Genomic DNA, 14,503 nt, shown 5'->3' with positions numbered 1-14,503 from the left:
TTATTTGCTAAACTGCTCTGGTAAAATGAAAGCTTCACTGTGATTGGTTTTCCATAGAATCAGTCAGAACTTAGCTGTCACGACAGGTAGGTAAGCAGGGAAATTACCAAACACGGGAAAACAAACAGAACAAACGACTAGGCCCAAAAGCTAGGGAGAAAAGAGTCACCTCCTAGCGATCCCTAGAAGCTTTCCCTAGACTGCTGTGCCCATGTGCATACCCCAAGGGTGGATATGCACATGCCCTTGTGCCTAAAACCTAAACACCCTGGGCAAACCCTAAGCAGCAGGGAAAAGGGAAGAGGCTACCTGCTTCTTCAAACCAGGAGGAAGCAAGCGTCTCCCTAGAGGCCTAGAAAACACACAAAGGGAAATGAAGTAGAGGACGATCCACCACAAATGAAGAACTCCCAGGAAAGAACTATAACCTGCACAGGCCACTGGAGGAAGGAGGGATAAATAGCCTCACTAACAATGAAACCCAGTACACCTGAGGGAAGGTGGATCCAGCTCAAACCCAAATCAAGACAAACCAAGTCTGACAGATCTCTGCACATTCACAGGGCAAGGCTTTCATGTTATAACGTGCGCAGGTAAAATGAAAGCTCCGCTGTGACTGGTTGCCCACAGCAACCAGTCAGAGCTCAGCTTTAATTTCATATAGTGCTCAGGTAAAATAAAATCTGCGCTGTGATTGGTTACCCATAGCAGCCAGTGAGAGCTCAGATATTATTTCATAAACTGCTCTGGTAAAATGAAAGCTGAACTGTGATTGGTTGACTGTAGAAACCAGTGTCACAGCACGGCTTTTATATCATAAACTGCACAGGTAGAATGAAAGCTATGCTATGATTGGTTACCCATATCAACCAATCAGATCTCAGTTGATTATTTCATAAACTGCTCTGGTAAAATGGAAGCTGTGCTCTAATCGGTTGTCCATAGCAACCCATCAGAGCTCAGCTTTCATGTATTTCATGTGCCTATTTCTGAGCCGGGCGACAGCTAATATGGCTGCCATTAGAGCTCCCTCAAGATATGTCACCCAGCTTTCCCACGGACAAATATACTAAGGCTGTGTCATTCACATGTTGTGAAACTACAACTCCCAGCATGGTCCATTCACTTCTATAGGAGTTCCCAGAACAGTCAAGCAGGTGTGCATGCTGGGAATTGTACTTCGACCACAGCTAGTTTGCCGATTTCTGGTCTAGACTCTTCCCTGAAGAAGGATCGGGCATGTTGGATTTTAATAATTTTAATATGTCAGATCGTTTTGCTTTCAAGGGTGTCAACTTATTCCCCTCTCCCTTTTAAGAATACACGCATGCTCGGCGGAGCGTAGACGTGTATGAAGGGGTCGGAAGGATTAGCTGTGTATGAAGGGGTCGGGAGGATTAGCTTGGGCATCTTTAGGGTTAATAGTTGCCGCCATGGCATGAAAATCTAGATGTCAATGGAAACCTAGGGATGGCCTGGGGTTGAATATCTCACATGCTGAAATTCTACCCATGCGATCTGCTTTTCTGGAGACGAGTTCAGATTACAGACGTGAGATCCGGGGCCCGGCAGACGCAACGTTAGCGGCCTCTCGTAGAAGAGTGCTTGCTCGTACTCCATTGCTTAGCTTGGCCTGGCGCTAAAGAATACGGCCACCATTTTGTGCCTGCGCTGCGGTGCATGGATTTGCATTTTGTTTGATGGGTGTGCATGCATTCCTTAATCATGGCTCAAACTTAACAACAACCCCCATCATCACTCATTCTCAGCTTCTCCTAATGTGGCCTTGTATCAATGTGATGTGACATCCATCACTCTGGAGGGCAGGGGCGTCCATAGACGAGAGGGGCCTCCATAGCACCTGGAGTCCCTGGAGACCACCCAACCTCCAAACCATGGACTTGTTCACCTCCCTTTTTAAGGAGGGACCTCCCCAAACTGCTTCAGTGGGGAGGGGCCCGTGGGGGCTTCCTCTATGGTACCTACGCCCCTCGCCCGTGGCCCATTTCACTCCATGTTACTAATGTACGGTTGAATGTAATGTAACTTGTCCGCAACGGCGAGTACATCTTAAAGGGGTTGTACAGGATTACAAAAACATGGCTGCTGTCTTCCAGAGTCGGCGCCACACCTGGTTCCACGTCTCGCATCGCATCTCTGCTCCATTGAAGTGGGGGCTGAGCTGTAGTACCAACCACAACCTGTCGAGAGTAGTGGCACTGTTTTCGAAGACGGCTGCCATAATTTTCTAATTCTGTACACCCTTTTATGTTCTGGAACTATGCATTTTTGATGCCCAGTTTCTTACAAAAATTGACTGGTGCTTACCAAGATGGTACAAGGGCAAGATGCCCAATTATGCCCATAATAAATGTAAGAAAGCCATATTGTCCTAGGTCTTCTTTCTTTTATCCCTTGTGGTTTTCTATATTCTGCTGATGCTTTACTTATCGCACGCAGAGTGGTTTGTAACCTTGAAGGCGATTCTGGGCAAATCCCAATCCTTAGCAATGCCGAATATGAAGGCGTTGGGAAGGAAGGGTCTACGAGAAGACGGACTCCTTCCACCCCTCTCCCCTACTAGCAATGACGTGATGTTTTCTCCCACAGGTCATTCGGAAGGGATGGCTCACCATCAACAACATCGGTATCATGAAGGGAGGGGCCAAGGAGTATTGGTTTGTGCTGACCGCAGAGAACCTGTCCTGGTACAAGGACGATGAGGTATGTACTTGCTGTGGATGTAAGTGCAGCAGAATAGTGAGTGCAGCTCTGGAGTATAATACAGGATATACTGTAACTCAGGATCAGTACAGGATAAGTAATGTAACGTATGTACACAGTGACTTCACCAGCAGAACAGTGAGTGCAGCTCTGGAGTATAATACAGGATGTAACTCAGGATCAGTACAAGATAAGTAATGTATGTACACAGTGACTGCACCAGCAGAATAGCGAGTGCAGCTCTGGAGTATAATACAGGATATAACTCAGGATCAGTACAGGATAAGTAATGTAATGTATGTACACAGTGACTGCACCAGCAGAATAGTGAGTGCAGCTCTGGAGTATAATACAGGATGTAACTCAGGATCAGTACAGGATAGGTAATGAATGTACACAGTGAATCCACTAGCAGAACAGTGAGTGCAGCTCTGGAGTATAATACAGGATGTAACTCAGGATCAGTACAGGATAAGTAATGTGTATACACAGTGAATCCACCAGCAGAATAGTGAGTACAGCTCTGGAGTATAATACAGGATGTAACTCAGGATCAGTACAGGATAAGTAATGTATGTACACAGTGACTGCACCAGCAGAATAGTGAGTGCAGCTCTGGAGTATAATACAGGATGTAACTCAGGATCAGTACAGGATCAGTAATGTATGTACACAGTGACTGCACCAGCAGAATAGTGAGTGCAGCTCTGGAGTATAATACAGGATGTAACTCAGGATCAGTACAGGATAAGTAATGTATGTACACAGTGACTGCACCAGCAGAATAGTGAGTGCAGCTCTGGAGTATAATACAGGATGTAACTCAGGATCAGTACAGGATAAGTAATGTATGTACACAGTGACTGCACCAGCAGAATAGTGAGTGCAGCTCTGGAGTATAATACAGGATGTAACTCAGGATCAGTACAGGATAAGTAATGTATGTACACAGTGACTCCACCAGCAGAATAGTGAGTGCAGCTCTGGAGTATAATACAGGATGTAACTCAGGATCAGTACAGGATAAGTAATGTATGTACACAGTGACTGCACCAGCAGAATAGTGAGTGCAGCTCTGGAGTATAATACAGGATGTAACTCAGGATCAGTACAGGATAAGTAATGTATGTACACAGTGACTGCACCAGCAGAATAGCAAGTGCAGCTCTGGAGTATAATACAGGATAAGTAATGTATGTACACAGTGACTGCACCAGCAGAATAGTGAGTACAGCTCTGCAGTATAATACAGGTTGTACAGCATAAGTAATATATTTATAAAGTTTCCCATATTTATAGCTCCTGTATATACGTATATTCTATTAATAGCGTCCAGTGGTGGACATACCCTCTAATAGTTAGTAGCGCTGTTTTTGGTCTCTTGCTTTCCTCTCAGTGCTGTACAGCTGTAACGTGATGAATAGTAATATTACCCTGCCTTTATTTTTCTTGTGATGGCAGCGTTTCTATCCAACCACTTTCAGTTCGATGAGAGGCTCTGGAAATCGCTGACACCACACTTTTACATTCTAGCCTCTGCTTTGCCCAAAATTACTTGCAGATGTATCAGTCGGTTCTTCCCCTTTGTGGAATTTCCTCCCTAAGTTCTTCCTGGGACAAATGGCCTTTTTCAGAACTGGCACTCTCATTCATATTCACTGGAGATACGTCACCGAGAAGAGTCCTCAGAATAGTCTTTTTTTTTTCCCCCCCCCCCTTTTTTTTATCTTTTAACCATAAAAATGTTATTCAACTTTTGATAAAACAGGGAAGCAAAGACTGGTGTGAATCCTAGAGAAATAATAAGTCACAACTTAAGTAGAATATAACTAAAGGAACTTTCCGGACCAACTCTGTTATGCCGAGTGCAAGGTCTTTAAAGTGTTCTGTTCAATCCCCGATTAATGTGATTTTTTTTTTTCTTGAATCGGAGGAGCACTTTAAAATACACAACTTATACATAGGAGAAAATATATCTGACTTTGTTACACGCCATCCGACTTAATATGGCTGATAACAGGGAGCAGATATACGCCATAGCCTGCATAGGATTCAGTGTTCCTTTAAGTATAATGGTTAGGCACTGGGAACGAGTGATGTTACCAGTCAGTGAATATTGGCAACTCCCTATTCAGTCAGAGGCTACCACAATAAACAATAAATGAAAGATATCCATCAAGCGATAAATATCCCAACTAAGTCACTACTTAAAGGGGCGTTTCCATATCTGCTGGAGGGTTGCCATAAGCAGTAATTGGAAACATGCGCTGGGCTAGGTTTTTGTCCAGTGACTTTTCCATGTGTCTCACGCGCCTGGGTCATATTTCATTCTTGTGCAGTAACCCTTAAGTCTCTGAAAATGGATATCCCATATAGCGAAGTAATATTTGCAGAGCCTTTTAGTCTGAATAGCCAAGATTATCCCTGGCGGGGAGACAACATATCCCCTGAGCCTAGTCCTCTTTTAGTGCTGCAATTGTTAATTCCAGAAACACCCGTCTGCAGGTTGACTGTGGTATTGCAGTTCAGCCCCATTCACTTAAAGGGGTTGTCACCTTAGACACTGGTGGCATATCGCAACGATATGTCAGATAGGAGTGGGTCCCATGAGAGGTATCTTGAAAAAACTGAGTTCCCACGGCAAGCGCAGCCACACCCTCCATTCATTTCTATGGGAGTTCTGTTTGTTTGGCCATCTTCGGAAGTCCAATAGAAATTAATGGAGAGCGCACCGTGCAAGCATGGCCACCGCTCCATTCACTTCTATGGAACTGCTGGAAATAGTCGAGCTCGGCTATTTTCAGCGCTCCCATAGAAATGAATTTAGGGTGGCCACGCATGCTCTGTTCCAGAGATAGTTGCAGGTGTCAGAGGTGGGACCTGCACCTATCTGACATTGGTGGCATATCCTAGCGGTATGCCACCAGTCTCTTAAGTGCAACAACCCCTTTAATAAAGCTGCAATACCCTACACAGCCTATGGACAGGTGTGGTGCCGTTTCTGAAATAAAGCAGAAACGCTTAAAGGAATCCATGACATATCCATATTTGTTTCTTGAGCCAGGGTCAATGGACCTCCATTCTCCCAGCAGGTAGGGGAAATAGAAATACCCCAGGGCTCCCAGTTATTAGATATTTATGGGATTTAGCTATGCCATAAACACCTGAAATGGGGAGACCGTCTGTCGCCATTAAAGGGGTTATCTAGTCACTTCATTTTTTTAAACTGGCCTAGATCTTCTTCAGACAGTATAATACGGGATATTCATCTCACCGCTCTCCCGCCATGACGGTTGTGATGCTTACAGGGATCCTGCTGGTCTCTTCTTTCTGCAGGAAACCAGACCAACCAGGGTTTGTGTGCAGGCTGAACCGTGGAGACACATAGGTCTGCATGGGAGCTGCGTACATAAAACGACAAATCATGACTATTGAATGAATTATAAAATCAGAGGAATTATTCATAAAAACGTTATATTTTACATAGGCCACATGACTAACACAATTTCACATAAAACAATGTCATAATTCATCAGGTTTTATTGGGGGCGTCCTTTCATCGATTTATTTTCTCCGACCACAGGAGAAAGAGAAGAAGTATATGCTTCCTCTGGATAATCTGAAACTGAGGGATGTCGAAAAAGGATTTATGTCCAGCAAATATATCTTCGCCCTGTTCAACACTGAACAAAGGTAAGGACGTAACTTTTATGATCGGTGCTGGCGGTCCGTCCTCTGGGACCGCTGATCCTGAGGAAGGGGCCACAGCGCTGGTGTAGCACGGCGTCTCCTTTACGGTTTATGTATGGTGGCCCCTGGGAGAAAGTGCTCAGCAGGCATTTATCCTCCCCATTTCAGATTTGGTGGGGTTCCCAGAGGTCAGACCCTCTGAGTGAAGGAATATCCCAGCGATTTATGAAATGGAGAAGCCTCTTTAAAGGGATTCTGTCACCTGGTTTTTAGTGACAGAGCTTTTAACATCATCACATCACTCTGCTCGTTTTGTATTAAAATATACTAGTATTACTACCCGAAGTGTTGTCCTTTGTCTAGAAAATCGCTTTTATTAATATGGTAATTACCTGATTAAGGAGCCCAAGGGGCTGTACCTCCGGCCGTTGGTGCCCAGCTGCGCCCCTTCTCCTGGAGCCCAGCCCCACTGCTAATTTATTCACTCCTCATTGCCGGCTGGCGCATGTGCAGTGCGTCCTGTGAGGCCGATTCCAGGCGCTGACATCTGTATCCACAGCGCATGCGCGAGCTTATGGCTCAGCAAACGCATTCCGTGGATACACATGTCAGCGCCTGGAATCGGCACATGCGCCAGCCGGCAATGAGGAGTGAATAAATTAGCAGTGGGGCGGTGCTGGGCTCCAGGAGAAGGGGCGCAGCTGGGCACCAACGGCCGGAGGTACAGCCCCTTGGGCTCCTTAATCAGGTAATTACCATATTAATAAAAGCGATTTTCTAGACAAAGGACAACACTTCGGGTAGTAATACTAGTAGATTTTAATGCAAAACGAGCAGAGTGATGTGATGATGTTAAAAGCTCTGTCACTAAAATCCAGGTGACCGAATCCCTTTAACAAACTTATATAATACTGCCTCATACTTCCCACACAATACTTCAACTCATTTCCAAATAAAAGAACCATATACTGCAGAAATATACTTGGTAGGTTTAGAACAGGCATGCTCAACCTGCGGCCCTCCAGCTGTTGCAAAACTACAACTCCCAGCATGCCCGAACAGCTTACAGCTATCAGCCTGCAGCAGGGCACTGTGGGAGTTGTAGTTTTACAACAGCTGGAGGACCGCAGATTGAGCATGCCTGGTTTAGAATGATCCTGGCGCTTCCTTGGGGGCAATAGGTGCCCTGGGCAACTGCCAAGCTTGCCACCCCTAAATTTTGGCTTTATAATCCTTCTTCAAGGTTAGGCCTCATGCACACGAGTGTATCCTTTTTGCGGTCCACAAATCATAGATCTGCAGAAAGTAGATGCGGTTCGTATATGTCTTCCGCTCTTTAATTGCGGACCCGTTGACTTCAATGGGTCCGTGGTCCGGATTTTGCTGACGTTTTCAGCCATTTTGCAAAACGGATATATGGATGCAGAAAGCACACAGATGTTCCATGGGCTTTCAGCATCCGTATGTCCATTCCGAAAAAGTATAGAACAGGATACTTGGCCACAAAATGCGGACCATGGACTCATTGAAGTCAACGGGTCTGCAAAAAAATGCAGATGCAACATGGACGTTCTCCGTATTTTGCTGATCTGCAATTCGCAGACCACAAAATACATACGGTCATGTGCACGAGGCCTTAACCTGTAGAAGGCTCCCCATCCCTGCAGGAAGATAACAAAGAATCGGAGGGAGTGCTTGACCGAAAGGTCCAGTTTTGATTTTTGCCATTAAGCCTCTCCCTACATACCATAACCCTAAACAATCAATGTCCAAAAGCTCAGCTCCCCTTGAAATTGCCAAATTCATGGAGATCGTATATGCAGTTATTGGTGATTTGTGTTTTATTCCAAATGCCTGTATTGCTTTCTGTGGTTCTTAAAGGAACGTTTACAAGGATTACCGTCAGCTGGAGTTGGCCTGCGAGACTCAAGAGGAGGTGGACAGCTGGAAGGCCTCGTTCTTACGTGCTGGTGTCTACCCAGAGAGAGCTGGGGTAGGTTCAAAGATGCTATATGTGATCACAGAATATGGGATGAATGCTATGGGTATATCATCCATTGATCTTTATATAAAGGTCTATGAAGTCCTGTACCACCGGCCAAATGTCCTTTACAACTTCAAAGTGGCCGTCTGTGACCATTCCTGAGTTTCTATAGCTCTACTTGGTGTGCCGACTTTTGTGGTAACCCTTCAGTTGTGAAAGGACCCCATTTTCTGTCATTCTTCACACAGCTTCAAGAGGGTCTGTCTCTGGGATTCTCATGGGCAACTCACTGTCTTCTCTGTCTGAACGCAAATCTCTTGGTGATTTTTTTGGGGCTTTTTGCTCTTCCTCGTCAGTCCCCTATTTTTTTTTTTAAACTGCAAGTTTTTTTTTAAAGGGCATGTGTCATGTTTGTGTTATCACTACTATGTCTGTATACTTTAGGCTACTTTCACACTAGCGTTCGTCGGTCCGCTCGTGAGCTCCGTTTGAAGGAGCTCACGAGCGGACCCGAACGCCTCCGTCCAGCCCTGATGCAGTCTGAATGGATGCGGATCCGCTCAGACTGCATCAGTCTGGCGGCGTTCAGCCTCCGCTCCGCTCGCCTCCGCAGGGACAGGCGGACCGCTGAACGCTGCTTGCAGCGTTCGGGTGTCCGCCTGGCCGTGCGGAGGCGTGCGGATCCGTTCAGACTTACAATGTAAGTCAATGGGAACGGATCCGCTTGAAGATGTCACCATATGGCTCAATCTTCAAGCGGATCCGTCCCCCATTGACTTTACATTGAAAGTCTGAACGGATCCGCGCAGGCTACTTGCGCACTTGCGAAATTTTTTAAAGTTATTAATGCAGACGGATCCGTACTGAACGGAGCCTCCGTCTGCATTAATATGATCGGATCCGTTCAGAACGGATCCGATCAAGCGCAAGTGTGAAAGTAGCCTAAAAAAGCATCTGTCAGCAGTTTTGTACCTATGAAACTAGCTGACCTGTTGAAAGCTGAAGACATCTGTGTTGGTCCCATGTTCATGTGTGCCTGTAATATATGCAAATTAGCCTCTAGGAGCAATGGGAGGCATTGCCATTGCACCTGGAGGCTCAGCTCTCTCTACAACTGCCGCATCCGCTGCACTTTAGGAGAAGTCAGCGCCAGGCATGATCACATTTACACTGCCTGGCCCTGTGAATCAAAGTGCAGAGGGCGCAGCAGTTGCAGAGAGAGCAGAGCCTCTAGGTGTAATGGCAACGCCCCCCAATCTGCTGACAGATGCCCTTTAAAGTATAGATACAGTGGCGTAGCGTGGGTTGCCAGCATCCGGGGAAAGCCATGTATTGCGCCCCCCAACCTGTGGACACGCCCCTTTTTACAGATAATGTAGCAGTCCTATGTAATAACACAGTGATAATTCTCTGAGTACAGATAATGTAGCAGTCCTATGTAACACCACAGATAACACAGTGATAATTCTCTGAGTACAGATAATGTAGCAGTCCTATGTAACACCACAGATAACACAGTGATAACTCTCTGAGTACAGATAATGTAGCAGTCCTATGTAATAACACAGTGATAACTCTCTGAGTACAGATAATGTAGTAGATGGATGTGAGCCCCCAGAATTTAGAACACGCACAGTGTGACCTGAAGTCTGGGGCCAGGATGCGGCAGGGTGGGCCATATTCTCAATCCACGCCCCAACCCTACCGTGAAACAAATATGTGTTTGGACATTACATACATCACTACAAAATATACAGGAGAATACAGCACCACATACCTCATCCATCCAGTGACGTCTCCTGTGATGTAGACTTTCCTCAACGTCTTCATTCGGAGATAAGACCGCCATGACTCCTTCTTTCAGCCGCGTCTCATCTCTGCAGAGTTTTATTATTATTATAATATATAATGGCCCCTCTCTAATATTAGGAAATATAATGGGCCATTATATATCCTAATAATACGGAGGGGGCCATTATATATTATAATAATACTGGGGGGTCATTATATATAATAATTATACAGGGGGACCATTATATATTATTCAGAGGGGCCATTAAATATTATAATTATACAGAGGGGCCATTATATATAATATTATACAGGGGGACCATTATATATTATAATTATACAGGAGGACCATTATATATTAGAGAGGGGCCATTATATATTATAATTATACAGGGGGCATTATATATTATAGAGAGGGGCCATTATATATTATAATTATACAGAGGGGCCATTATATATTATAATTATACAGAGGGGCCATTATTAATGGGCCCTCTGTATAATTATAATATATAATGGCCCCTCTGTATAACATGCAATGGCCCCCATTCTTTCTCCCACCTCCATAGTGCCCCCGGTATGGCATCTAGTACTTACATAAAAATAAAAAATAAATACTCACTTCTCTTCATTGCCTCTTGTAGCCTTTGTTCGGGTGTCCCGGCGCAGGCAGTCAGGAACACATCACCCTGCCCTCCTGCGCCGCGTCATCTCAGGAGGTCATGGTGATGTAGTCGCGATCTCCTGCGCTATTCTACTGCTTCATAGGCTTTAGGCCTGGCCTGAAGAAGCTTATGAGGCAGAACGGAGGGGATGGGAGCCATAGGCTTCCATCACCCTCATTATACTGCCTGTTGCCTGGCGCCCCCTACAATTTGGCGCCCGGTGCAACGTCCCCCCCCCACGCTACGACACTGCATACATAGTAGTGATAACACAAACATAGGAAGCACAGCAAAAATGCAGAGCGGTGTAGATAGGGCCAGCACTCAGGAAGCCAAGCCCCTGAAAATACACAAGAAAGTCACCTAATTATATCGCTTGACAGGACATCAATAGTAACGATCTAATAAATGGGACTAACTGATGTTAACCAAGTGGGCGGTATCAATCCTTAATGGGATATAGCTTATATAGGCCCTTCCAAATAGAAGGAAAGAGACCACACAATGGTGGAGGGGTGCATAGAAATGGATAGAGTAGACAGATTGTCCAACACCCGTAGGAAAGATGAAAAGGGGGCAAAGCGAAGTGAATTCGCTGGACTGAAATATTGATGACCTGACGCTAGGTCATCAATATCTGAACTGTGGGGGTCCAACTCCCAGCACCCCCGCTGTTTGAAGGGTCTATGGTGCTTGAAAATGCTCTGCGACCTCTTAAAGGGAATGTATCGCAGAATAGGCCATCTGTAAGTAAGTGCCAGGCAGCCCTTTAAACCATATCCAACCATATCAGCCATGTTCCTTTCCATGCGTAAGCAAAGGTTTGCTCAGTGGCCAAAATAATGGAGAATGAAATGGTTCAAGCATGTCTGGGGCTACCCGTAATTTGACTGTTAATTAGGGTTTCCCAAAATTTTGACCTGCAATGGAGAAAATGAATGAATACACCCGCATCTAAGGCTTGGAGGCAGGGGTGTATCTAGCCTTTCTGTTGCCTGAGGCGAAAACTGAAATTAACCCCTCCCCGCCTCCCGCCGCATGCCGAATTCTAAAACTGACCTCTTCCCTCAAGCCTTACAGTTAAAGGCATGCTTGGAAAACATTACCTATAGTGCTACAAAACCTACTGGTTAGTACAGCGATACAGTTGAATATGCAGAGATGAAATGACGAGGCCCAAGGCCTTTCCGCTGCTCCCCACTTGTCCCTACCGGGTGCTGCCTGAGGCAATCGCCTCACCTTGCCTCATTGGCGGTGCACCCCTGCTTGGAGGCATCATAGCGAAGACCCCCGGCAGGTAGAGGACCACATTTGAGCCCACACCTTGATCATTTCCTGTTTTATGATTCTGAGGCCCCAGGATCCCTCCTTAACCACTAACTCTGGTGTTTTGTTTTCTATTTTGTTCCCTCTTGTGTGTTTTACTTTATACTGTTGTGGCTCAATCTGACTTCAAAGGACAAGGATAAAGTAAGTTGTGCTGTCCGCTTCGGGGAGCCATGATACTTTCTTCTCCTGCTTCTTTAACAACCTCACTTTCCTTTTTCTTTTCCTTCCATGAAAGGCCCCCGCGGCTCAAGACAGAGTTTTCATGGGGGGGGGGGGGGGCTAAAGTTCTTCCTTGACCGTCCTCATCATTTTTTTTATCCTCAGTTCCGTCTGTTTCCAAGTCTGGTCAGAACATTTAATTTGGGGTCTTTCCCTCTTTTTCTCTCCTGGTTCTGACATTCTCCTGAATTCTCTTCATTAACATTATTTTTATTTTGCATGCCTAAGACATTAAACCGGTCCAGCCTAGGTAACCCTGGAGGGTCGTCCTTCTGGATTATCCACCAAAGTGTTGCCCTATTTTCAATTTCACAGACATCTCAATGGCCAGTAAATAGATGTCCAGAACAATAAACTAAAATGCTTAAAGACTATGGAGACCTTCGGGGACAATATTTTTATATGGTTGCATTTTACTCATTTTGGGCTAAGAATTTTTTTTTATTATTTGTCTTTATTAAAAAATATTGAGCCGTTCTATCACAAAGGGTTAACTGTTTTTCTAGCTGTGTGAATGATACTTTACTTCATCTAAAAAACCTTATCTCTAAATTACTAAAAGGTCATAAACACTTAAAGTCACATTCATACCAGTCGTCAGATGAGCTGCCTGACAGAACAGAGTGAAAATACAGATCCTGCTACTAGATAAACTCAAGGCTGCACAAAGACACTGGTTCAATATTTTTAATAAAGACTTATTGTAAAAGCAGATTTTTAGCTCAAAATGAGCTCAATGCAATGCAATAATAAATAAATAAATGTCCCCAAAGATGTACATAGCCTTTAAAGGAGTTTTCCAACTATGCTAATAGTGCTAATTAAAAATACAATAAAAAAACTGCACTCACCTCACGGATCCCTCTGTTGCTTCCGCCCCAATGCTGAAGGGGCCCACATGTCTTTCCTTCCTGGTCTAGCGATGACATCCCGACACAGGGGCATGTGATCACTTCAATCACCTGCTGCAGCAAGTCACCACTGTAGCCAGTGATTGGCTGTAGTGATCACATGCCCCTATGTCAAAAGTTGGACCAGGAAGCAGAGGAGAGCGGTACGAGAGCAGTGAGGTTTTTAAACGGGGCTATTACCACTTTTGAACATAATGTTCTTTATGCAGAAAACTCCTTTAATTTTCAAAATTAAAGGGGTTGGCCACTTTCTGGCTACTTGTATGTAAGATAACTATATGGCACTTACTAAAATAGCCTATGTTCATATTTTGTGCCATTAGCTATATTTCATAAGCCATGCCCTCTTTTTAGGCAAATCTTCATTGCTGTCTGCATTGAGGTCCTGTCTATGCAGCCAGCCAGTAGCACAGGGGCAACACGTGAGGTTCACGGTGGACCGATGAGGGGCCAAAATATAACACACAGTTCATCAGTTTACTCACGGTTAGCAGATAGCCTCCCTGGGCTGGCAGCACAGTGTAGAGGTGGACAGCACGAAATCCTCCGGGGCACGCTCTGTGGTAAAGAAGCATCAGCCTAGATGGTGGTTGAGGTGCCCTTGATGTTAGGGGTGCTTGTTGCGGCTGAGTCCCTTGATGGTTTTTGTCGTGACGCCAGTACCGTTAATGGTGGTACAACCATTAGTAGTAATAATGAGGTAGACAGTGGTAAGATGCAACTCACAACTTTTACTTTTGGTGACTTTGGTTGCAGCAGTACAAAAATGCAGTCTCTTGACGATACAGAGTTGGTTCTGCAAATCCACAGTTTCTAGGCTTTTCAGGTTTGGTTTCGAGCTGTGGGTTAGGAGTACCTTATTCCTATTGATGTGCTGGGTCCTATTCCTTGTCCTTTCCCTACAAGCTGAACATTTGGACAGGAAAACTCATCTGTCTCTCAGAAGTATGGTGTGGCTGCCAGAAGCTATAAATCCTCCACCATGCGCAAAGGTGTCTGTGGCCCTCAATAATGGCTCTTATCACCGATGATCCCTTAGGAAGCTTGTTTCTATTCCAGGAAGGCAAACTCTCTCCTACTGGTCAGGGATGCAAGTCTATAGTCCGGCCACAGAAGGAAAACGCTCTTCTGCGCCTCACATCTTAGTACCACCTCATAGCGAAGTTGGTTCCACTCATTAATCTGTGTCA

At 45.1% G+C, this 14,503-nt stretch overlaps 1 protein-coding gene across 6 annotated transcripts in view; it reads left to right on the top strand.

Moving 5' to 3' along the window:
• DNM1 (dynamin 1) overlaps positions 1–14,503 on the top strand; it is an 88,519-nt gene that overhangs the window by 54,058 nt on the left and 19,958 nt on the right. For 4 of the 6 annotated variants that reach the window (XM_044305706.1, XM_044305705.1, XM_044305703.1 and 1 more), the window contains exons 14-17: positions 2,611–2,724; positions 6,308–6,417; positions 8,296–8,407; positions 12,313–12,324. In XM_044305706.1, coding sequence (XP_044161641.1) covers positions 2,611–2,724; positions 6,308–6,417; positions 8,296–8,407; positions 12,313–12,324 — 348 coding nt within the window. The remainder of the gene's footprint in view (positions 1–2,610; positions 2,725–6,307; positions 6,418–8,295; positions 8,408–12,312; positions 12,325–14,503) is intronic. The other 2 variants (XM_044305704.1, XM_044305708.1) reach the window with 1 other exon arrangement.

This window comes from Bufo gargarizans, chromosome 9 (genome assembly GCF_014858855.1).
Source record: "Bufo gargarizans isolate SCDJY-AF-19 chromosome 9, ASM1485885v1, whole genome shotgun sequence".
In the NCBI taxonomy this organism is placed as follows: Eukaryota; Metazoa; Chordata; class Amphibia; order Anura; family Bufonidae; genus Bufo; species Bufo gargarizans.
Note: the sequence above shows the minus strand (reverse complement) of the source record. Positions and strands in the feature narration are given on the sequence as shown.